This window comes from Propithecus coquereli, unplaced genomic scaffold, assembly GCF_000956105.1.
Source record: "Propithecus coquereli isolate 6110/MARCELLA unplaced genomic scaffold, Pcoq_1.0 Scaffold3, whole genome shotgun sequence".
Taxonomy (NCBI): domain Eukaryota; kingdom Metazoa; phylum Chordata; class Mammalia; order Primates; family Indriidae; genus Propithecus; species Propithecus coquereli.
The window spans coordinates 11,696,393-11,719,692 of NW_012148618.1; the positions used below are offsets into that span (position 1 = coordinate 11,696,393).

The following is a 23,300-nucleotide window of genomic DNA, read 5'->3' on the forward strand; positions in this document are numbered from 1 at the left end:
CTTTCTTTTCCCAACTCTATGTGGCTGACAGGGGTTTAAATCTATATTGCGGGGTCCAGTGTGCAGTCCCTGTGTTTCCTGCACCCCCGGGAGTATGCTGACCCTAGCCTTCCTGATACCTTTTCCCCAGGTACTGGCACTCTTTGGGCTACTCTTCCTGGCATTTGAACCAAAGTGGGCCTGGCTCCTAGGGCTGCCTGAGATCTCCCTGTCCATGAGCTCCTCAAAGCAAGACCCTTCATAGGGATAGGGCTTTTCCAGCAAGACCCAGGTTATGGCTGTCCTGCTTTGTGTGCCAGGTAGGGAGTCCTCAGAGGCTGGATTTTGCCTCTTTCACAGCCCAGTAGGCAGGTTCCTCATCTCAGTTCCTTGACATCCATCTCCTTATCCTCTTGTGGCCAATCTTGGAAGCCCCATGTTGGGGGAGGAGGTTGGTGATACTTTGGTAATACTTTGAAGGAAAAGATGGGCTCCTACCACCCACTCCCCAATCCTGGCTCAGCATCTTCAGAGACTCCCCCTGTCCTGTGATGAGTACCTAGTTGGATATAGAGCTTTGCCACCAGCTCCTGTACCCTGACCCTGGGGTCTGCATTGTCCCTAGGCTCTCCAGGGGCTTGGTTCAGAGAGACCATAGGCTCAAAGGAGAGAGAAGGAACCGGTCCTTGCACGGATGGTGGTAGCCCGATTCCACTGGCCCATCACATTCTGGAAGGGGGATCCTGGAAAAATCCATATTGGAGATGGGGTAGGGATAGGCCAGAGTTCCTGCAGGTGGGGCTGGGTGGGCTGCAGTGGGGGAGAAAGCAGGCAGGGAGGGCTCCTCTCATTGCCTGCTTCTGCCCTGCAGGTTGGAAGTACTCCATGACACATACTCGGAGGAAGTCCCTTCCCATGCTGAATTCAGGCCCCACTGGCCACCGAGAGCCCCTGCAGATGGAAGACAGCAACATGGAGCAAGGGGCTGAGGGTGTGGAGCCAGGCATGCCTGAGAGCCCGGGGCACCCTGCAGGGCGCCGCAAGAACTACCCACTGCGTAAGCGCCCACTGGTTCCCGAGAAGCCCAAGGCCTGCAAAGTGCTGCTGACCCGCCTAGAGAATGTGGCCGGTCCCCAGAGTGCAGATGAAGCTGACGAGCTGCCCCCTGACCTGCCTAAGCCCCCCAGCCCAACCCCATCCAGCGAGGACCCTGGCCTCGCCCAGCCCCGCAAGCGGCGCCTGGCTTCCCTCAATGCCGAGGCCGTCAACAACCTGCTGCTGGAACGGGAGGACACCAGCAGCCTGGCAGGCGCCCGCCGCAGTCGAGGGGGAGACCCCCACCGCAGCCGGGACCGCGACCGGGCCGCTGGGGGCTGGTCTAATTCCAAGAAGCGGCCCCGGCTGGCGGACCTCGGAGGAGGAAGTCGAGACCTGTCCCCAGAGGCAGCACCGGATGAAGGTGCCCGCCGAGATGGAGACCCAGCTCCCAAGAGACTGGCTAGCCTCAATGCAGCTGCCTTCCTGAAGCTGAGCCAGGAGCGGGAGCTACCCCTACGGCCGCCTCGTGCCCACGCAGAAGCAGATGGGCGCTCCACTGAGCCCCTGGCACCCAAGGCCCTGAGGCCAAAGTGGGCCAAAGTGAATACCAAGAACTATTTCAAGGCTCGGCAGGGGACTGGCTCTGCGGAGGCTACAGGGCCACCTGGCTGGCAAGGGCGCCCTGATGAGCCATGGCCATCTGCCACACCTCGTGGGTCATCCGGCCAGCCACCTTACCAACCCCTGAGCAAGGCCCTGGAGAGCCCCTTGCGGCTGCGCCCCCACCTGCCCCTACTGATGGGTGGGCAAGCAGCCCTGAAGCCAGAGCCTGGGCGCCCAGGCGAGGAGTCACCTGCCCCCAAGCAGGAACTGCATCAGCCTTCTTTCCCCACACCTCAGCTGTCCCCCCTGCCGATGCCTGGCAACCCTGCCGACTACAGTGGCCTGTGTGTTAGGCCTGAGCTCCCTGCAGGCAACTTTTACCTGTACTGTGGCCAAGATGGGCTGCAGTGTGGGGGCTACTCCCCCTGCCCCATGCTCCCAGAGGGCAAGCTGTCCCCAATAGCTGCACCTAACGAGGGGCTCCTCCTGGCCCCGAGCTCAGTGCCCTCAGGCACCCCTTTTCAGCACCCTCCCTGGGGCTCCTCTCGCTACTGCTCTAGCGAGGACACTGGAGTAAATGGCTACAGCATCTGTGGAGTGTTGCCCCTGTCCCTCACCCACGTTGGAACTACCTGTGGTGGCTGCCCCTACAAAATGCCTTTTGCAGCAGGTAAGCCTTCCTAGGGGTGGGATATCCTGAGAAGCCTCTGAGATGTGGCATGCTGGGAAGGTGGGCTGTGGTTCTGTGCAGGAGCCCGCCCTGAGGGTCTAGCTGCTACCTGGAAGGTAGGGGGCTTTGAGAAGGTAGGACTCACCTAATCTGCCCCAAGCCTAGGAGCATACCCAGGAAGGGGGCCCCATGTTTAGTTCTTAACAGGGTTTTCGCCCAGCTGTTAGGGAGATTTCTTGGCCTGGCATGTAGATAGCATTGTGGTGGTGGAGGGTGCAGGAGGGCCTCCCCTCCCTCCTCATCGGGATACCCATTCATTCTTAGACTCTTAGTAGCAAGTAGTAGATATTGAAATTAGGGCTTTTACCAAGTAGTTCTCATACTCCTTCTGTTCTCCTCGAGGAAAGCTAGAATTCCTTACTTTCCAGAAGCCAATACCATCTCCATGCAGGCAGAGTTCAGCATTCACAGGAAGGGTGATAGGTACCAGGCTCAGGAGGCAAGCAGTTGGGTAGCTTTGCCCTGGCTCTACAGGCCTTGAAAGAGAAGAGGTACCGAGACTTATTTTAGCATCACCTTGCTAGGTGTGGGCACACCCTGAGAACACACAGGCCAAGTTCACTGGCGTAGATGGGATGATGTCAGGGCCCACAGCCTTAGTGTCTGCCTTCCTAACAAGACCCAGACAGCTAAAAAGCTCTTGCTCCAGCTAATAGGACAGCCCCAGAGTCATTTCTGTTCCCCTAGACTGGTAGGGATATTCTCAACTGCCTCTCCAGGACCCCTCCCCAGCTCCTGGGTGGAAATGAGATGACCAGAGTGACCCTGGCCAGCAGTTCTGCCGTGTTGCTGGGGAGGTGAGGGCTGGGCCTTCCCAGAGCTCTCCGTTCCCCCACCTCTCTTATAGGGGGTCTATAAAACAACTTTATAGATCAGTTGGCTCTGGACAGACTGGTTGTTTCAGGTTCCGGCGTGAGTTAGAGCTCTAAGAAATGGGAAAAGGCTTTTTCTTGAGCTTTTCCTTCTCCTTTATACCACTCCTCAAGTCCAGACCCTAACCTCCTCGCCCTAATAATAAGGACACCAGTAAACACCATGTGCCGGAGACTGTTCTAAGTGGTTTACATATGGGAGGCTGCTTGCCATGTAATTGAGCACAGACCCTAGAGCCAGACAGCCTTGAGTGAAATGTTCTTCCCCACGTCCTTAGCCACATGACTGCGGGACAAGTCAGTAACTGCTCTCAGCTTTCTTAACTGTAAAATGGGGATAGTGGTACCTACCTCATAGGGTTGTTGTAAGGATGAAATGAGTAATGTTCATAAGAAAAACAGCCAGTTCTGAACATGTGTGGTATTTGTAACTACTATTTATATTGCACTGAAGGGCAAAGTGACTTGCCTGAGGTCACACAGCTAGTAAGTGGCAGGTCCCAGGCTGTCTGACTCCAGAAACCCTACTCCTAAGCACTATGGAAGCCTTAGAGAAGTTTACATCAGAGCTAAAGATGTTTCCACTACCTCTTTCTTGAAGGCTAGAAGGGGAGGTAGAAATGTCTGCTGGCCAATCTCCAAGATTAGGAACTGCCCCACTCCTTGGATAATCACTCTGACAATCTACCATGAAGCCTCTGATCCTACCTGCCACCTCAATGGCCTTGGAGTGCAGTTAGAATTAAGACAGGAGCAGGTTCTGAAAGCGGGTGGTTGAGGAGGTTACTGCTTATACCATCCTGACCCACTCTCTCCTTTCCTAGAAGGCTGCAGGTCCCTAGGCCAGCTGGAATTTCCTCTCCCAGAAGCTGGACACCCTGCCTCACCTGCCCACCCCCTCCTGGGATGCCCTGTACCCAGCGTGCCACCTGCAGCAGAGCCTGTCCCCCATCTTCAGACACCCACCTCAGAGCCTCAAACAGTAGCCCGCGCATGCCCTCAGAGCGCCAAGCCTCCCAGCGGGTCCAAGTCAGGTCTGCGCACAGGCTCTGGCTGCAGGCACACTGCAAGGAGCAAGGCTGCCCGCAGGCCCAGCCACCCCAAGCAGCCACGTGTCCAGCGCCCACGCCCTCGCCGCCGCCGCCGCCGCCGCACTAATGGCTGGGTGCCTGTTGGGGCTGCCTGTGAGAAGGCCGTGTATGTCTTGGTGAGTGCCATCTCTTAGCTGTTGGGGAGAGGGAGGGTGGCAGTGGAGACACGGGACCTGCAGTGAGGGTGGGTCTCAGGAGCCACTGGCTCTCTAGCTACTCTGAGAGGCAATAAGGCTCCAGTTCACTTGTGCCCCAGGAGCCAGTCATGTTAGCCCGGCCTGCTCCCCAGCCCTACTGATCCTACTGGATGCCTGGGAAGGGCAAGGGACACACAGTCGCAGCTGGTGGCTGCCATATTTGTGACTGACTTGGGGCAGCGGTCCGAGTGTCTTCCTCTTTCATGCCTGCTCACTATCCTTCCATCCTGGATCATGAAGTGAAGGACTTTCATGAAAGTTTTTGGATAAGTTTGTATAGGGAAGTTGGGATGTGCAGAGAAAATTAGTGATAGAGAGACTGTCTGGGATGATGAAAAGAGCGTCAGCTACAATTGATCGAGCACCTCTTAGATGCCAGAACTGAGCTAAGCACTTTGCATGCATCATCCCCTTTAATCTTCACCCTACCCTAGCCTCTGTGGTATGTCATCTTCCTATAATTATCCCCATTTTACAGATGAGGAAGCGAGGCTTAGCCATAGATTAAATAACTTGCCGAAGGCAATGGTGGTTTAAGGGTTCAGACCCAGACTATCCCATTAGGAAGCTTGAGCATTTACCCAGTGCTGGGGGCTTGGAGTGGGAGGATCACCTGCAGGGTGTGGTGGTCAGCGCTCAGCCACAGAAGCTTCGGGCCACTTTCCCACCCCTGTTCCCATCTCCCATCCTTTCTCCAACCATGGGAATTCCCCACCCCCATCCTGTCCCTGAAAGCCAGGCTCAGGGAGAAGAGTCCAGCATGCAGGCATGCTTAGTGGTTTGACTACCCTGAGGACGTTATAGAGACCACATCGTCCCCTCCCTTCCTCCATCCTCACTCTGAGTATGGCCCTGCGAGCCTGTTTGTATCATTGGTTTCTTGCCTAGGATGAGCCGGAACCAGCCATCCGAAAGAGCTACCAGGCGGTAGAACGGCATGGAGAGACAATCCGAGTCCGGGACACTGTCCTCCTCAAGTCAGGCCCGCGAAAGACATCCACACCTTATGTGGCCAAGATCTCTGCCCTCTGGGAGAACCCTGAGTCAGGTACCCCTCCTTTTGACTGGGGACCAATGGGGGAACTGCCTTCCGCAGGACTATAGGCCCCAGAAAAGTCCCTGCCTGGAGTTTGACCTGGCACGAGTCTCCCCATGTTCCTGGCACAGAGCATGCTTCCACTCAGCTGGGGTCTTTCTGCTGCCGAGGGCTGCGGACAACCTTGTGGCTTGGGTTGGATCAGCTCATTAACTTTTCCAGCTAGCAGGGCCTGGGCACCTGTCCCCCCACCTCACCTGTCAATGCCTTCTCCCCCTTCTCCCTCCATGCCTAACAGCATTCCAGGCCATTGAATGCTTGGCCTGGGGCAGGGGATGTGGGTGGATGGAGCCTGCAGGATTGGCCCAGGCATTCAGGTTGGATGAGCCTCCAGGGCAGGCGGCCAGCCTGTCTGCCTGTGTGAGTAACTTGGACTGCCAGCCCAAACCATGACCACTTCTGTTGTCCCCTCAGGAGAGCTGATGATGAGCCTCCTGTGGTATTACAGACCTGAGCACTTACAGGGAGGTCGCAGTCCCAGCATGCACGAGGTGAGCTGCCTGCAGATAGGGCCGGGGTGGCAGAGGGAGAGGTGGTGGTATGGGGAGGGCAGCCATGGGCAGTCAAGTCCCTGGGTTTGTCACCTTGGACTCCAGATAACTTAGAGAAGGGCTTGGGGTTTAGCCTTTTATTCTGACATTGCCCCAGTTCATGTTTCAAAGGGAATAATAAGCTTTGTCTTAAAAGGGGAACAAAAAGGGAGCCCTTGAGGGCAGGGGGTGCCAGAATGGGAGAAGCAGGAGAGGTGAGGTGGAGCTGCACACCTGGCCCCATTTGGGGGTGTCTGCTTGATGAGAGGGGAAGAAAAGACTCCTCACGCCCTAGGCTCTGCACTAAGCCATGTGCTGAGAGAGGTAGCTGCCGTCTGGGTGTGGTCCGGGCTCACCTTTTATTTCGTTTCCCCTTGCAGGGACTTTTCATCTAACTGAGAAGACAGGGACCAATTCCTCTCTCCTCCCCTGGGCAGGAGTAGGGGCTCAGGAGGTCAGTGATAGTCAGGGGCTGCTCCTGAGAAGGACAGGACCTAGGAGATACGTAGGGGAAATGCCTGGGAGCAGTAGGTGAGGCGAATATACTTAGGCAGAATTTCCAGGGAAGCTCCCTGGCCTTCTGGGGTCACTAGCTGGAGTTATCTCAGGTCCGCAGTCCCAGCAGAGGGGCTAATGTCTGCCTTGCTCCAGGAGTTAGGTGCTTTCCGGCCCTGGTAACCAAACTCCACCTGCCTCCCCTTGAGCCTTTGCAGAATGAAGTCTTTGCGTCACGGCATCAGGACCAGAACAGTGTGGCCTGCATTGAGGAGAAGTGCTATGTGCTGACCTTTGCTGAGTACTGCAGGTGCGTGTACCCTGCACCCTCCAGCTGGCCTTTCCCCTCAGTTTCCCCAGGGCTGTTTGGGGGCTGCCTGGGATTCCCCTAGGGAACCTCATTCTGCTCTGGGCCTGATCTCACTCACTGGGCCTAATCTCCCAGAACTTTCTTCCTTATGGCCTGCCTCCACCATCTGATTTTTTTAGAAGAAAGAAGAAAAATTGTTGCCTCACTGCGGGAGAATGGTTGGAACAGAATTGGGGGGGTGACAGTACTGCCCTTGGAGAAAATCTGGGAGAATTGGCAGGTGATTGGAGGGAGGGTGGATCTGTACCTCAGTGACAGAGAAGATGGAGTGGCGGCTGGCAGAGCAGGCATTGCCCCCGTGACAGTGACAGGGGTGGAGGCAGCACCACCCCTTGGAGAACGGGGGAGTGTATCCCAGCTCTCTGGGCAGGATAGGGAAGGAATTGGTCTTCCTGCAAAGGTGGCTGGGGTAAAGGCAACGAATGGTATGTCACTGCAGATTCTGTGCCATGGCCAAGCGCCGAGGTGAGGGCCTCCCCAGCCGGAAGACAGCACTGGTGCCCCCCTCTGCAGACTACTCCACCCCGCCACACCGCACAGTGCCCGAGGACACGGACCCTGAGCTGGTGTTCCTTTGCCGCCATGTGTATGACTTCCGCCATGGCCGCATCCTCAAGAACCCCCAGTAGCCTCCTCACGCCCACACTGGGGCTCCCCACGGGCAGATGGGGCTTGGGGGAGGGGGCACTGCTTGAAGCACAGCACTTGGTTAAGGGGCCACAGGAGCCTGTGGTTGCTGGCCTGTGGTTCTCTTGGTGGGGGGAAGGTCAGGGGCCCCTATGGGTTCTGGGCCCTATGGGAGGGAAGGGGAGGCGGTGTATAAGAAAAGCATCAGAGCCCTCAGCTTGGCCCAGGGTACCTGTCTGTGGTCCCCTGGGTGGAGACTCAAAGAAGCAGTCTTCCCCGGGGCTGGGCCAAGCCTGAGGGACGTGGGGCCATTGGAGGGGAAGGGGTAGAAGGAGAGGCAAGATCCTTCAGGAACCAGGCCCAACAGGCCCTCTAGAGCCTCCCCCAAGCCCTCTAAGGGGGAATGGGAGCCAGCTTTACCTCACCCACTGTGACCCGCTGCTTCCCCTCTGCCTGGGACCAGGCTCTCCCAGATTCTAGCACAGCTCTGAGCTTGTTCCTTTGAGGCATAGAGAGCCAGAGTCTGGCTTCCAGAGCATAGACTTCCTCTTCCTGAACTCGAGGCCTTTCTCTGGCTTTCCTTCTTTGCCCTTGCAGTAGCCACTGGTGCTGGGACAAGTCTGCCCTGACAGTTGTAGGTGTGGCCCACTCATGGGAGTCAGTCTCCTGTCCACCTCCCAGAGAGGGCCACCCAGCAGGCCTGGCTTCCCAGAAAGTAAACTGATCAACGTGGGGTTTGTCACATCTGGGAGAGCAGATGGGTGCTGGGAGAGGGTGGGGGGCAGGGGACAAGGAAAATTGCTACCTGATTTATTGAAGATTTTTCCTCTTGCCTTACTCTTGGAGGTTCTAGGAAACCTCTTGCAGAACTTCACACATGACTCTTCAAGCCACACCCACCTGAAATCAAACCAAAGGAGTGCTGTGGCTCCCCTTGCCCTGCCACCCTTTACCTAGTCTTTTGTAGATTGCACTAATTTACATCCCAGCGGAGAATCAACACTGTATCAGTCCACAGACCTGCTGAGCTGCAGCCACTCACTCTAGGAGCTAAGGACCTGCATTTTCAGTTTGTTCCTGTTGCCCAGAGGCCCTGTTCTCACCTCATGCTGCTCCCCAGAGTAGATTAAGAGGCTCAGCCCCCTGTTGTCCTTGCCTGGACTAGGCCCTGGCCTTGGGACTCTTTGTGAGGGGGCTGGAGCAGCCTGGTTCTTTCCTATTTGTACCAAAGAGGAGCATGGTGGGGAGGGAGTGGAGTGCATTGTGGCTTGGTCCTGGCGCTGGGAACCTGCTAGCCGAGCACTTCCGCAAGGGCATACCCCCAGGGGCAGCAGCCAAAAAGGTCAGCAGTGGGTCCTCCCAGGGGCTGCGGAGGGAGGTGGACGTGAATCCTGACCTCTCCCCGGCAAACCCGCATGCCCTGTCCTTTCCCTTAGAAGATGACTTGCTCCTGATTGGTCATTAGGCTTGGGTACAGCCTGGAGGCTTCAGAGGTGAATTTATGCTTGGGAAGCCTGGTCCCAAACCCGAAGGGAAGGGACTTGGGTCTCCTTGTATTGAATAAGCTGTTTGGGGGGAGGTGTCTGTGTGGGAGGACAGGGCAGTCATTAAGAGAGGTTGGCAGAGTGGCAGCAGGGGCTCTGGAGAGCCAGCCTTGGAGCCTGCTCATTCCCAGGGTGCTGGGCCCTTGCTGCCAAGGAGCCCAGCCTCGCCCAGCAGGAGAGGAGATCAAGGCCCCTCCTCCCAGGAGGTAGGGGCTGCTGCCCAGAATTTAAATGCTTTTGAAATCTCTTAGATGTGGAAATATTTTTTCGAACCTGAAAATGCAGCTGGTAGAATTTCAATGGAAGCATAATCCATGTAAAATATATTTTAGTTGATATTTTGTAAAATGCACTTTTTGTGTGTGTCGATCTTGGTTTCCCAGATCTGTATTTCAGTGTTTACAAGGGAGGGAGCACCTTTCCTCACCTCCCTTTTGACAGAGATAGAAGTACTTCTTTAAGAAAAAAATAAATTTGAGAAATTGTATTGATTTAGAAAAGGATCATTTCCTGTGTGTCCTGTCATCTTTTGGTGTGTGGGTGTGGAGGGACTCACTGTTCTTATTTCCTGGGTCCCTCGTAAGCCTTGCAGCGCCTGTGCTCGCTGAGGCCAGTGAGCAAAGAGGGCTGGAAAGTAGGGGGAGAGGAGGGTGAGGAGAGTCGACAGAGGAAGTAGGAGCTTGGAGCTGGTTTCTTGACATGGTGGTGGCCACAGCTGCCTGTTTGTCCGTGTGAAATCCTCGGGTTGCCAGCCCTCACCTGGTCAGTGACCTGGGGACTGCAAGTGAAGATACCACCTCATCACCTTGGGGAACTGGCCAGCAGAACCTGTACTAGGGCCTTAGTGTCTTGTAACTGGCACTCCTTGCTTGCTGAGGGAACGAAGACCACATCATAGGCTAAGGGTTTGTGACCAGCTAGATCCTTGCCCCAGCCCAGTCCCAGCCCAGAAGCCTCAGTGTTGACCATGGTCAAGGTGGGGTGGCTCTAAGGTCATGGGGGTTCCTGGGAGGCAGAGCATGGCCACCAAAGCAAACCCTCTTCTGCATTTTGTTACAGACATCCGGTCATGGGGGCAGGTGCGTTTCCATAGAGGTTATTAGTGGCATGGACACCACCATGGACTTGCTATAGCACTGCCTTCGCTGTCCACAAGAGTCCCTTGAGTGATAGCCTATCCTCATTTTACAGACAGGAAACTGATACAGAGATAAGTACGCTGGCCAGGGGCTCCCCCAGAGTAAGACTGCCTCAACCCTGACTGCTGACACGGAAAACTGCCCTCGTACAGAAATGAGCACATGTGGCCAAATTATCAAAAACCTTTTTAAAGGCCTTTTTTCCTCTCCTAGTTTAAAAGATACACTTATTGGAGAAAAAAAAATGATCTCAGTAGAAAATGTGACTATCAGAAACTGCTACCAGAAGCAAGGAGCAGTGTGGTCAAGGCTAAACATTTACACAGACTTCTAACAGTGAGTGGGCATGTGGTGGCCTGAGGGTGCACCCCAGCATTCAGACTGGGATATGGGGAGCTGGAAGACCACAGGCTTCCCTCACCCGTCCTGTGTGCTCTCATGTTGCTGGGATTGGGGGGCATCCATGAAAGCTCTAGCGCTGTCTTGTCCCTCAGAACCCCCTCATCCTGAATTCATCTGATCAGTGGTAGCTCCATTTTCCCACTGGTATCTTCTATTCCTTTTCCATCATTCTTCAGTACAGCCAGCCCCGGCATCAGCTGCTTCCTCCCATCCATTCCACAACGTGCTCCATTAATCTGGGAAGGATCGTGGTTAGGAATTTAGGTTTTAGAGTCAGAACGACTGTAGTGAGGCTCAGCTTCCCTGAGCCTCTTTGTTACTTCAGCTGTAAGAGGGGAATGCCTTACTAAGGGAGATAATGAGTACAAAATACTTAGCAGGCGCCAGCCTCAGTACGCTTGGGCTCTACTCATTCGGCTACTGTGCTTCAGAGCCTTGCTGGCTCCCCACACCGCACAGTGAAGTCTGGGTACTTAGCTAGGCTCCCAGTTTAGATAGGTAAAGGCTGGCTACTGACGTCCAAAGCACTGGGCGGGGGCGGGGGCGGCGGGGGAGTTAGCCTGGTGCCGTTGAGCACACATTGGGCTCCAGGCAAGGAGACTGCTTGCCGGTTCCCTGCTGCTCTGTGCCCCCAGCTCCTCGCCCTTCAAAATGTGTGCTGGCCACACCAGCAGTCCTGAGGCACCATCTGGTCGTTGGTCCCTCCCCAGAGTGCCCCAGTTATCCCAGTGCTGCAGGCCTAGGGGAGAGAAGGCAGAGGAAGGGAGACTCCATTTCCAGACGTTTCGCGTTGCCTCGTCGATAAGTACTGTAGTCCCCAGGTATTGCTAAACCCTATGTCACCATGGAGACATCGGTCAGTGTGTGACAGTCCTGTCCCTCTTTCCTGGAGTGTCCAGGACCTACGGGGCCGAGGGGGGGCTAAAGGCAGCGAGAAAGAGCACACCGAGAACTCTAACAGAAAGCCCGGCCCCCGCACGCCTGGAGTGGCAGAGAGGGCTGTGGTCTTCCTGCCTCCAGACCCGCTGTCGGAGGAAGGGCTCGGCCAGGCCCGAGTTTGCGGCGAGCGGTAGGTGCGGGTCCTCATCGTCCAGCTCCCTGAGGGCACACGCTGAGCGACAGGGGGCCGCAGTCTTTTCTGCCTTCGAGGTCTCAGCAGCTTTTGTCCCCAAGCCCGGAGGACCGGGGCGGCCCTTGCTTAGGCGCCCTCTCCTGGGTAGGGGTCCGCGTGCGCCCTCCCCAGCCCGCTCCCCGTAGGGGTGCCCGCCCCTCTCCCCGCCCCCGGCGTGGGCCCGCCCCGCGCTTGTGTCACGGCTGGGCCGGGGGTGGAGAGCGGCCGGGCGGGACATCCGGCCCTGGTACCTCGCCGCGCCCGCCCGCCGCCCGCTCCAGCGCTGCAGCCCGGGAACCGGCCAGCCCCTCACGCGCCAGGGCCGCCCGCCAGTCCTCCCCTCCCCGCCTCCCTCTGCCGGCTCAAACCCTCTTCCCGCCCCCTGCCCGAGCCCGCCTCCCAGACAGCCCTCGGATCGGCCGGGCGGGCGCAGGCCCCCACCCCGGGAGCACCATGTTCCCTCGCCCGCTGACCCCGCTGGCGGCCCCAAATGGCGCCGAGCCCCTGGGCCGGGCGCTGAGGCGGTCCCCGCTGGGCAGGCCCCGGACCGGGCTCGGGGGGCAGCCCCTGCTGCTGCCGTCCATGCTGATGTTTGCGGTGATCGTGGCCTCCAGCGGGTTGCTGCTAATGATCGAGCGGGGCATCCTGGCCGAGATGAAGCCCCTTCCCCTACACCCTCTCAGCCGTGAGGGCGCAGCCTGGCGCGGGACAGTCCCCAAGCCTGGGAGGCTGTCCCTGAATGCTGGGGACTCAGACTTGCAAGTGCGGCAGGACGTCCGGAACCGGACTTTGCGGGCGGTGTGCGGACAGCCCGGCATGCCCCGGGACCCCTGGGATTTGCCGGTGGGGCAGCGGCGCACCCTGCTGCGCCACATCCTCGTAAGTGACCGCTACCGCTTCCTCTACTGCTACGTCCCCAAAGTGGCCTGCTCTAACTGGAAGCGGGTGCTGAAGGTGCTGGCGGGTGTCCTGGACAGCGTGGACGTCCGCCTCAAGATGGACCACCGCAGTGACCTGGTGTTCCTGGCGGACCTGCGGCCTGAGGAGATTCGCTACCGCCTGCAGCACTACTTCAAGTTCCTGTTTGTGCGGGACCCCTTGGAACGCCTCCTCTCTGCTTACCGCAACAAGTTTGGCGAGATCCGAGAGTACCAGCAGCGCTATGGGGCTGAGATCGTGAGGCGGTACAGGGCTGGAGCTGGACCCAGCCCTGCAGGGGACGATGTCACCTTCCCAGAGTTCCTGAGATACCTGGTGGATGAGGACCCTGAGCGCATGAATGAGCATTGGATGCCCGTGTACCACCTGTGCCAGCCTTGTGCGGTGCGCTATGACTTTGTGGGCTCCTATGAGAGGCTGGAGGCTGATGCCAACCAGGTGCTGGAGTGGGTGCAAGCACCACCCCATGTCCGATTCCCCGCTCGCCAGGCCTGGTACCGGCCAGCCAGCCCCGAAAGCCTGCACTACCACCTGTGCAGTGCCCCGCGGGCCCTGCTGCAGGACGTCCTGCCTAAGTATATCTTGGATTTCTCCCTCTTTGCCTACCCACTGCCTAATGTCACCAGGGAGGCCTGTCACCAGTGACCTCGGGTGTAGGGCCAGCAGCTGTTGCGGCCTGGTTTTAACAACACCAGCTTCTCGTGCTTCTTCCTGCCATTCAGAGAAACCCTGGCTCTGGGGCTTGGGGCTTCTCCAGATGCCTGGATGGCAGGGTCTACCCTCAGAAGTTCCTTGACCAGGGTGGGTGCCCACAGTGGCTGAGAGCACAGGGCTAGACAGGAGGCCTGCTGCTCCCCACTGGGGAGATCTCTTGGGGGCCTGTGTGATCCTTCTTGTCCTGGCGGGGCCAGACGCCAGTTTGCCAGGGAAGCAGCACATCTGATCTAAAGACTGGCTCCCAGCCCCCAGCTGCTGGGATTGTGCAGTCTGCTTGGTCCACCTTAATTTAACCTGTGGCCAAACCCAGAGGTGGCAGCAGCCAAGAGCAAGCATGACCAGAGCCAGGAACCCTGTGGCTCTGATCTCCCATTTATCCACCGCATATGCCTCAGGACTGGAGTGAGCAGTTGTGCCTTATAAATGACTTTTGTGCTTTCTGCTCCAGACTCAGAATTTCCTACACTGCTAGGTTCTTTCCGTTTTTCCAAGGAAAGGAAAACTGAAGCAGGGTCCTTGCCTGGTAGCTCTAGGACCCAGCCCTGCAGGCATCCAAAGACCCCTGTGCCCAGTCTCTTCCTAGGGCTCTGGGAACCTCCTCTCTAATCCTCCCTTCCTACCCCAGAGGCCTTTGAAATTGTGACTGTGGCTGGTATGTCTGGCTGCCACTTTTCTGATGCATTTATTTAAAATTTATACTTTTTGATAGAACTCTTGTAAAGGCTTTGTTTTCCTAACAGCTGAATTTTTAATAAAGCTGTTTTGTATATAAAGTGAGCATCTCTGTGATTCCCCCTCTGAGGTCCTGTGGGTCCAGCAATCTAGATGTCTGTCTTCTCAGGGCGGGAGAGGGAGCTTACAGGTAGAGAAGGTAAGACAAAGTGTCACCTACTTCAGCTGGTTCAGTAGGCCATCGCCATGGAGCCTTTGGGGGCTTCTAATAGGCCATGCAAGATCACAGACTCAGATTCTGGGGTGTCACCAAAGGGCAAGCCCAGTTAGGAATGGCCCCAGGTCCAGAGAATACCTACATAGATTATTCCCTGAAGAAGGGGGTGGGTGGGAAACATGGGCTCCTCTTCCTCTTAGGCAGGAATACTTCTTGAGTGATGAGGTCCCCAGAGTGTTTTAAAATGAAAAAGGGGATTGGTGTGTGAGTAAGGGGAGGTTATTGCTGGCATTGAGCATTGGAAGGAAGGAAGGCGAGGAGGTTGAGTCAGGGGCAGGCTCTTGCTGACGTAGGTCCAGAGGAAGTTGTGGGAGGAATAGTCAGAGCAAGAGGACAGCCCTGTGTGGCCTGGTCCCCCACTGCTCTCTAGAGAGCCCAGGCCCCACAAGGGATGGCGAGCGGAGGGCTGGGCCTGCTGTGCCCTTGGGAGAGGGGCAAGGCCAGGGCTGGCCCTACCGAGTGGTCCATTTCGTATGCCCCCAGTGGGAACTACTCTACTTTAGGGGCCTGAGGCTGTGGTAAGAGGGGGGCCCAAGGGAGTGAGGGAAGGAGGTGCGGAGGGCCCCCTTGCAGGCACCACCTGTACCTAGCTTTGCTATTGATGAGATTTTGGAGAGGAAAACTAACCCCATTCCCAAATTTGGGGGAGGGACTTCTATGGGCACCCATGGCTCTGCCATGACTCAGGTCGTGTAGCTTCCAGGAGGCCTTACCTGATCCCCTATCTGGGTCCGATGACCTTCTTCAAGGTCCCCTTGGCTCTGGGGACTTTATCTAGACTGATCAAGACTCAGTTCTACTCCTCACCAGCCGCTTGACTACCTCTCTGAATCTCTCTTTTTCCACTATAGCATGGGAATAATAACGCCTGTCTTATGTGGATTGCTGCGGGATTGATGAAGACATAGCGGGTAAAAGAACCCATCCCAGCACCTGGCTTGATGGATGTTCTTTGAGAGGCTGGTTGAATACCTAATCCCTCAGAGGCCTGGGGGACAGGGGAGAATCCAGGACACTGTGTCCAGGCCAGCGCTGGAGACCCCAGCTGCCTCTGGCAGAGCCCCCTGGTTCACTTCCTCTTCCAATGAACCAGTCCTCTGGGCTTCTGGTCCCTCAGGAGCCCCTCCTGCATGCCACCTCTCCCTCTTCTTCCTTGCCCAGGACCTATAGCAGCTCCAGACCTATAGCGACCAGTGAGTCCCCTCACAAGGGCCCACAGCTTAGAACCCAGAGAATGCTGGGCCCAGCTGTTGTATTCGCCTCATCTCATTTAATCCTCATGACAGCCCAATGCCATAGGTGTTAGTTATCCTGTTTTACAGACATGGAAACTGGCACAGAGAGAGTAACCTGCCCAAAGTGTCCAACCGAGGTCTGTGTGCCTCCCAGATGGGAGGCAGGGAGGGAGGAAAGGAGAGCCAGAGAGCTCATGGAAGGTAGGGGTACAGAGAAGAGGGTATAGGAAGGTGAAGGTAGAGGGAGGGTAGGTGGGGTCTTAGGGGAGTTTGCAAACATTCTCCTTCCTCAGTTCTTCCTTTGCAAAGAATCCAGTTCAGCCCGGCTGACTTTTACCAGTCCCTGCCCTGGAGGAGTAGGGGGCACATGAAGTCCCCTGATGTGGTTAATTTATTGGCTACTCCTTCCAGGCAGAAAAGGGGTGCTGGGCCATAGAGCATCCTGACAGCCACAACTGGCCACCTGTGGCGTGGGGAGCAGGGTCTGAAGTGGGAAGTGGGGAGGAGGGCTGGTGAGACAAACTGCCGCCTACTGGCTCATTTTTATTTCCCTCCAGTCAGCCCCTGAGGAACTTACTTTGTCATCCACCCCTCCTTTCAGGACTGCTTAAAAAAAGCTGCCAAGGAGGTGGTGTAGAGTCATGGGATCCAGCCAGCCCAGGTGGGATCTGCTTTGTACTAGGCACCCAGGCCAGAGCGGGAGGTGCTGGAGGCTCTGGGCACCACGGGCCAGGGCAGTGGCATTCCCGGGGATGGACAGCTGGACTGTGTCTTCTTGGAATTCCTCCTTTTCACTGGGTCTGCTCTGATAATGACACAGAGCCAAGCCCTACGCTACTGCCTAGCCCCTAAAAAGACAAGGGGCCCCTTTAGAAGTTTCTGAATCCTGGACAACCCAGGTCCCCTGAGCACAGAGGGGTGGGGCTGGTGGTTATTTAACTTCTCTCCCACCTCTGTCACCACCCCGGAGGAGCATCACACCACCCAGGCCGCCTGCAGGAAACAATAAGGGCACAGTGGAGCAGCTGAGCCACGCACCCTGGTGAACATACAACCCTCACCTCTCCCAGGGGCCCATCACTAGAGGGGGCCAAGCTCCCAAGCCCCCTCCCAGGACGGATCCAGTGCCTTTGTTTTTGAACCAGCCACTGCCTGGCTCCAAGCGAGAGGAAGGCATTCTTCCTCTTCCTGAAGGGAAACACTAATAATTAACAATAGCTGCCTTGAATTGAGAGCACCTGTATGAGTACTTTACCTGCATTATCCTCTTCTTTCTTTTTTTTTTTTTTTGAGACAGAGTCTCACTGTCTTGCCTGGGCTAGAGTGCCGTGGCGTCATCATAGCTCACAGCAACCTCAAACTCCTGGGGTCAAGTGATCCTCCTGCCTCAGCCTCCTGAGTAGCTGGGACTACAGGCATGCGCCACCATGCCCGGCTAATTTTTTTCTATATATTTTTAGCTGTCCAATTAATTTCTTTCTATTTTTGGTAGAGACAGGGTCTCGCTCTTGCTCAGGCTGGTCTCGAACTCCTGAGCTCAAACGATCCGCCCGCCTCGGCCTCCCAGAGTGCTAAGATTACAGGCGTGAGCCACTGAGCCCGGCCAAGTCTCACTCTTTTTGACCAGGCTAGAGTGCCGTGGTGTCAGCCTAGCTCACAGCAACCTCAAACTCCTGGGCTCAAGTGATCCTCCTGCCTCAGCCTCCTGAGTAGCTGGGACTACAGGCATGTACCACCATGCCCAGCTAATTTTTTCTATTTTTAGTTGCCCAGCTAATTTTTTTTTCTATTTTTAGTAGAGATGGGGTCTTGTTCTTGCTTAGGTTGGTCCTGAACTACTGAGCTCAAACAATCCTCCCACCTCAGCCTCCCAGAGTGCTAGGAGTACAGATGTGAGCCACTGTGCCTGGCCGACATAATGGCCTTTCGAACAACCAGAACACAGCTGCTGGCCTAGCAAGAGCCTCTAGATATCTGGGGGATCCTGAACTGAACTCCCCAATGGCATCTGCGGGCTTTACAGCTAGACTACGGGCCCTGCCGTTCACCATGCTGTAATGTTCAGGATGTTTTCCCTGCAGTTTACCCAACTCGCTGCAGGTGGTGATTATGTTTGGTTTGAGTCTTTGTCACCAATTGGTGGATAGTAATGATCAGTTTTGTCCAGTTTCCCTCTCTCATAGGTCACATCCTTCAGCTGGGCGGGGAGAGCAGACTTACCCAGAAGTCAAGTCTCAATGCTGGTGTTGCGGATGCCCCAGGGGATATAGCCCAAGCTCCCTCAACTCCAGGGGGCAGCCTGAGAGGGACGGGAAGTTCCCCCAAAGAGAATGACCAGGGACCTGCATGTGTATGAGTGCCAGAGCGTCTGTAGCGTCCCTCGACTGGGCTCTTCAGCTGGCTGCTGCCAGATCCTGGCTGCAATGGGGGACTCGTTGGCAGAGGAGTCTCCACAAAGGCAAAGGGAGTCACCCGATCAGCCCTCACTTTGCCATTGTGAGGGGACGAGGAGGACCAGGTCAGCCCAGGTCATCCACTGCCACTCAACCCTCCAGCAGGAAAGCTGTGCCAGCCTGGGCCTTGGGGTGGGGATTTGGGGGGCAGAGAGAGATGGGGAGCTTCAGGAGCTCAGGGAGGAGGAGCCTGCGGTGCTATGCCAACAGCTGGTTTGCAGATGGAGAAAACCAGATATTCAGCCTCACGGCAGCCCAAGGAGCAGGAAACCATCGAGCATCCACCTGATTACTTCTCCATTCTCGGCCTGGAGAGATTGAGCTGCCCCTGGGACCCCAGCCAAACCCCAGAGTCCTCAGAGTCCAAGCACTGTGGCCAGAGTGGCCATCAGAGCAGAGGAGTCCACAGGGGAGAGGGTGGAGATAGGGCTGGGCCCTGCTAGTGCTGCCTGCAAGGGCCACAGGCTGCCTGGAGGAAGACACTTGAGGCGGCCCAAGAAGAACAGTGGGGTTGGCTGGGTGGGGGTTAGGGCTGGAGGGTGGGGCATTCCAGTTGAGGAGCTAAGCAGAGTTGGGGGTCAGTTGACCCCTGGCAGCACAGGCATCCTTCCCCCACTCCCACCCGTGAGAAGTTCTAATGAGCCTCTTCCACAGAAGCTGGTGGACACATGGCAGGCTAGTCCCCTGGAAGGCCCCCTGCCGTCTGAGTGCAAGTGTCTGGTAATGAGAAAGAGAGCTGTTCTGATAGATGAGGGATAGCGAGCTGACCTCACTATGCAGGAAAGCCAGAAAGGAAAAACCCACACCCTGTGCAACTTTTGAGGAGGGGTCTTTAATTTTTGACCACTGAGACTAGCCTCGGCCCAGGCACCCACAGACAAAAAAGTGACTAGATGGAGAGCTGGGGGAGTGATGGCCACAGAGGAGGGACAGAAAGGGAAGGAGGCTCAGTCGCAGCTCAGATGCTGGCCCTCCCTAAGGACTTTCTCAGCTACCGACCATTTAGCCCTTCCTTCCTCTGTACTCTGCCTCCTAGGAGAGCTTTCAACCTGTGGTGTTACTTCTCTGTCCTGTAGACTGAGGTTTCCCAAAAGCAAGAGCCAGACCTTGTTTCTCTTTGTACTTAGTACAAAGTAGGTGCTCAATAAAGGCTGAATCAGTGGAAAGCCTGAGGACTGGATGGATGAATACATGGGTGGATGGCGAGGTGTGAGTGTGTGCATATGTGTGTGTAAATGAAAGGACGGATGGCTAGATGGATAAGTAGTTGGATGGATAAATGGATGCATGGCTGGGTAGATGGCAGCAAGGGGAATAAAGGAAGATGAACTTCTGTGAGAAAAGAAATCAGGAATCATAATGGACATCTGGCAGATGGCATATTGCCTCTTAAAAGGAGGAGACGACTGGAAGGAAGGACATGTTCCGCTAAGGAAGCAATAGCAGGGGTTTGGGGTCCAAGATGGAAAAAACGACCCAGGCAGGGCTGGGTCCTGGGCTTGCTGAGATGCAGGAGGGAAAGGATGCCATCTGGACTGGCAGGAACATAACTAGGTGAGAGACAGATGTCATGAAAGGTGGAACCAAGAGAGGACAACCACGAGAATTCCCCAGAGGGAAAAACTTGAAGCAATCAAATGGCTTCCCTAAAGCAGAAGTAAAAGGGGGCCACGTTCACTTGTTCATAACCCACCCGGGCAGCATCCTAGAGGAGAGTGTCCCAGCCGCTGATGGTTCTCAGAAAGGGAGTCCCTTCGGGAATAAAGGAGTCAGAGCAAGAAGATTCCTGTGTTCCAGTCCAGGCCCTGCCACAAGCCTCTGATGATCTTAAGCAGGTCCCTTCTCTGAGTCTCAGTCTCCTCACCTGTCCCCTTCACCACCTTACCAGGGTTTGCAGACCACATGAGGAAAGAGTTTTGCACAGTGTAAAACTGTGCACAAACAGAAGCATGGAGTACGGCAGCAGCATGAGAGCTTAGGAGTCAGGAAGTCCTGGCTTCAGATTCTCGCTCTATCGCACTTACTAGCTGGGCCAATTGAATAAGCCCCTAAACCTTTCTGAGCCTGTTTCCCTGCAAGTGAAATGAGCAAAGTACCATCTATCTTGAAGAGTTGTTGTGGCATCTCAAAACAAGTCACAGAAAGTGCCTGCCATTGAATAAATGGAAGCCAGTATTACACACAAGGAATTTATCAGGGCTGCTGTGTGTGTCTCGGCAGCGGGGACCAGGGCACAGGCTGGAAGGAAGAGGAGGGAAAGAACACCGCCTTCTCATTCTCACGCAGGTGCCATCTGTTCTCCAAGTTCTGCATCTAGGGGGCTGGGATGAAAAGCGTCATTTCCAGCTCTAAGCCATACCTTTCCACAGAGGAGAGGTCTGAAGGCCAGGTCGTGAACTTGTCTGATGACCCGAGCCAGGAGGGCCCAGCGTCCCCCTCCCACAGGGGGAAGATCATGATGCTGCCGTCTGTGAGGGGCGAGCTCTCTGTATCCAGGAGCACTGTTCACACCCCTTGAAGGGCCAGGCGGAGTTGGGGAGGCTCCAGCACCCCAAGACTTGCCATCATCCCATGCCAGAAGCCTGTCACCCCACTGTTCTACAGCATTGTTCTCTTGGTTTATGAAATCATCTCCACATACATGCAGAAGTCAACTAGTCATAGTAAGGAGCCACCATTCACTGACTACTTCTTTGTGCCAGGCCCTGTGCTGAGAGATGTCTGTACACCTTTTTTCTACTTTTTTTATTTTGAAAATGTTCGAACCTACATACAAGTTATAAAAATAGTACAATGAATACCATGACCTAGATTCACCATTTAACATTTGCCACTTTTGTTTTATCTCCTTCTATATGTGTGTTTTGCTAAACCATTTCAGAAGAGATTACAGACATTGCGGTGCTTCGTCCTAAAAAACTTCCACACGTATCTCCTAAGGAAAAGAATGTTCTGCTATGTAACTGGGTAGCGTAATCAAAACTAAGACATTTTACATTAATAAAATGGTATAAATCCATATGCAAATTTTCCCAATTGTCTGAATAATGTCCTTTATGACTTTATTTTTTTAATCCAGGATCCAATCAAGGATAATGCACATTTTCTTGTCATGATTTCTTAGTCTCCTTTAATCTAAAACAATCCTCCACCTTTTTTGGAGGGAGGGGATCTTTCATGCTAGCAACATTTTGAAGCATTCAAATCAGTTGTTTTGCCGAATATTCCTCAATTTAGATTTTCTGATGGTTTCCTCGTGTTAGATTCAGGCTGACCTGCACTTTTAGTCCTCATGGTGACTCTGATGGATTTTTCTTCTTCATTTTATGGAAGTGGAGGCTGAGGCTTAGAGAGGGCTGTCACGCAGCTACCGAGAGGCTGACCGGGGATTGGATGCAGAGAGTTGACTCCAGTCTGTACTCAGACCTCATGCTGCTGCGAGGAGCAGCTGTGAAGTCTTCACAGTTGGGTTCTTCTTATGATAGATTCATTCATCCGCCCCCTTTAGCACCTTGGCCACAAATCGCAGATTTTGACAGGACTTGGGGTGGGAAGAAGAGGGGTCCCCCAGGGGTGGAGGGACCTGCAGCATCCTCTCTGCAGTGAGCCCTGGCCTCCATTGTCAGCCCCATCTGAAACCGCCCCCCGCCTGCCCCAAGAGCTCCTTTAGGCCACCTTAGAAATTTGACTTTTTCTGCCCCTTCTAGACCTCCAGGAGAAGTGATACGTCACATCGCACACACCACACGCCACACACTACTGAGGATGTAACAATCCTCTGGGTACAGTCATATCTCTCAATTCTGTCCCATTGCCTAGCAACTCTAGGACATTTCAGCCCTTTCCAACCAGAGGGTGGGTGGAGGGGGCAACTACATGACTAGTTGGTTCCTTCTTACTCTGGGGGTCTCATGACCAGTTGCCTAACAGTCAAGGAGGTCCTTGCACTCTGGGAAGTTACCCTCCTCCTCCCAGGGGACGAGCAGTCTCTTTAGGGTCTTTGCTCCTCGCCTGGGAGCCACGTAAATATACTATGGAATGTGGGGCTCCTCCTGGGGAGGGGTGTCGAGACCTAAGGGGAGGATGCATACCTCCCTCTGCAGGGACTCTTTGAAGAGAAAAGGGTAAAAGGAGACGATCCAGGTAAGAACCTCATCATGCCAGGAGAGTTAGGCTTCTCATAGGATGGTTCCACAGGTGTTCGGAAACCTGCTGGCCAAGAGTGCTAAGTTCAGATCCTGACCTTGCCTCTCTGTGAAAGGAGAGAGATGGATAATCCACATGCTCCCTCACAGCTCCATCCACAGCTCCCTCATCATCCAAGCCTGCAGTTACTCTTGAATTCATGTGTATTACTTTCACCATTTTATTTGGGTAAGGTTTAGGCCAAGGGTCATTACCCAGGGTCCCTGGGATCCCTTAGGGGTCTGTGGGCAGAATTCAGGGTGTTGAAAAAGTTGGGGGAAAAGATACCTCTTAATTTTCACTAAACTCTTCTTAAATGCATAAAATATTTTATGAAATGTTAGTGTTATGAAATATTAATATTAGCAAAATCTGTGGCTTTGTCATCTATAGAAATCATAGATATTTTTATATCACTTTACAGTTGCTTAAATATCACTTATACTCACCACTACTTAGAAATTATGGGAGTATTAGATCTGTCACTAGATCCTTAATATGTTCACAAAGAAGTACAGTAGTCCCCCCTTATCTATGGGATATGTTTCCAAGACCCCCAGTGGATGTCTGAAACCATGGATAGTACCAAATCCTGTGTACACTACGATTTTTCCTATGTGTACTTAACTATGAGAAAGTTTAATTTATAAATTAGGCACGGTAAGAGACTAACAACAACAGCTAATAATAAAATAGAATAATTATGACAATATACTATAATAAAAGTTATGCGAATGTGATGTCTCTCTCTCAAAATACCTTGTTGTACTGTAGTCACCCTTCTTATAATGAAGAAGGGATGGAGTGGGATGGCTCGAGATTTCATCATGCTACTCAGAATAGTGTGCAGTTTAAAACTTATGAATTGTATATTTCTGGAATTTTCCACTTAATATTTTCAGACCAGAGTTGACTGCAGGTAATTGAAACCATGGAATGCAAAACCATGGCTAAGGAGGAACTACTGTACATACATAACAATATCATATTTTTGTTTT

The 23,300-nt window shown here is 54.5% G+C and overlaps 2 protein-coding genes across 4 annotated transcripts; both read left to right on the forward strand.

The window, feature by feature from the left end:
- Nucleotides 1–855: 855 nt before the first annotated feature.
- Nucleotides 856–9,680, forward strand: BAHD1 (bromo adjacent homology domain containing 1). Of its 3 annotated transcripts, none has more exons than XM_012649521.1 (6): nucleotides 856–2,290; nucleotides 4,047–4,429; nucleotides 5,399–5,558; nucleotides 6,021–6,097; nucleotides 6,841–6,941; nucleotides 7,441–9,680. In XM_012649521.1, exons 1-6 carry the CDS (start codon nucleotides 865–867, stop codon nucleotides 7,628–7,630), a joined length of 2,337 nt encoding a protein of 778 aa, XP_012504975.1. In that variant the 5' UTR covers nucleotides 856–864; the 3' UTR covers nucleotides 7,631–9,680. The 3 variants fall into 3 exon arrangements, with proteins under 3 accessions (XP_012504975.1, XP_012504977.1, XP_012504976.1); XM_012649523.1 differs by having other exon boundaries at nucleotides 6,850–6,941; XM_012649522.1 differs by having other exon boundaries at nucleotides 4,050–4,429.
- A 2,566-nt stretch (nucleotides 9,681–12,246) lies between these two features.
- On the forward strand, nucleotides 12,247–14,222 carry CHST14 (carbohydrate (N-acetylgalactosamine 4-0) sulfotransferase 14). Its single transcript, XM_012649188.1, has one exon. The coding sequence runs from the start codon at nucleotides 12,278–12,280 to the stop codon at nucleotides 13,406–13,408; it is 1,131 nt and encodes a 376-aa protein (XP_012504642.1). The 5' UTR covers nucleotides 12,247–12,277; the 3' UTR covers nucleotides 13,409–14,222.
- The last annotated feature ends 9,078 nt before the right edge of the window (nucleotides 14,223–23,300 follow it).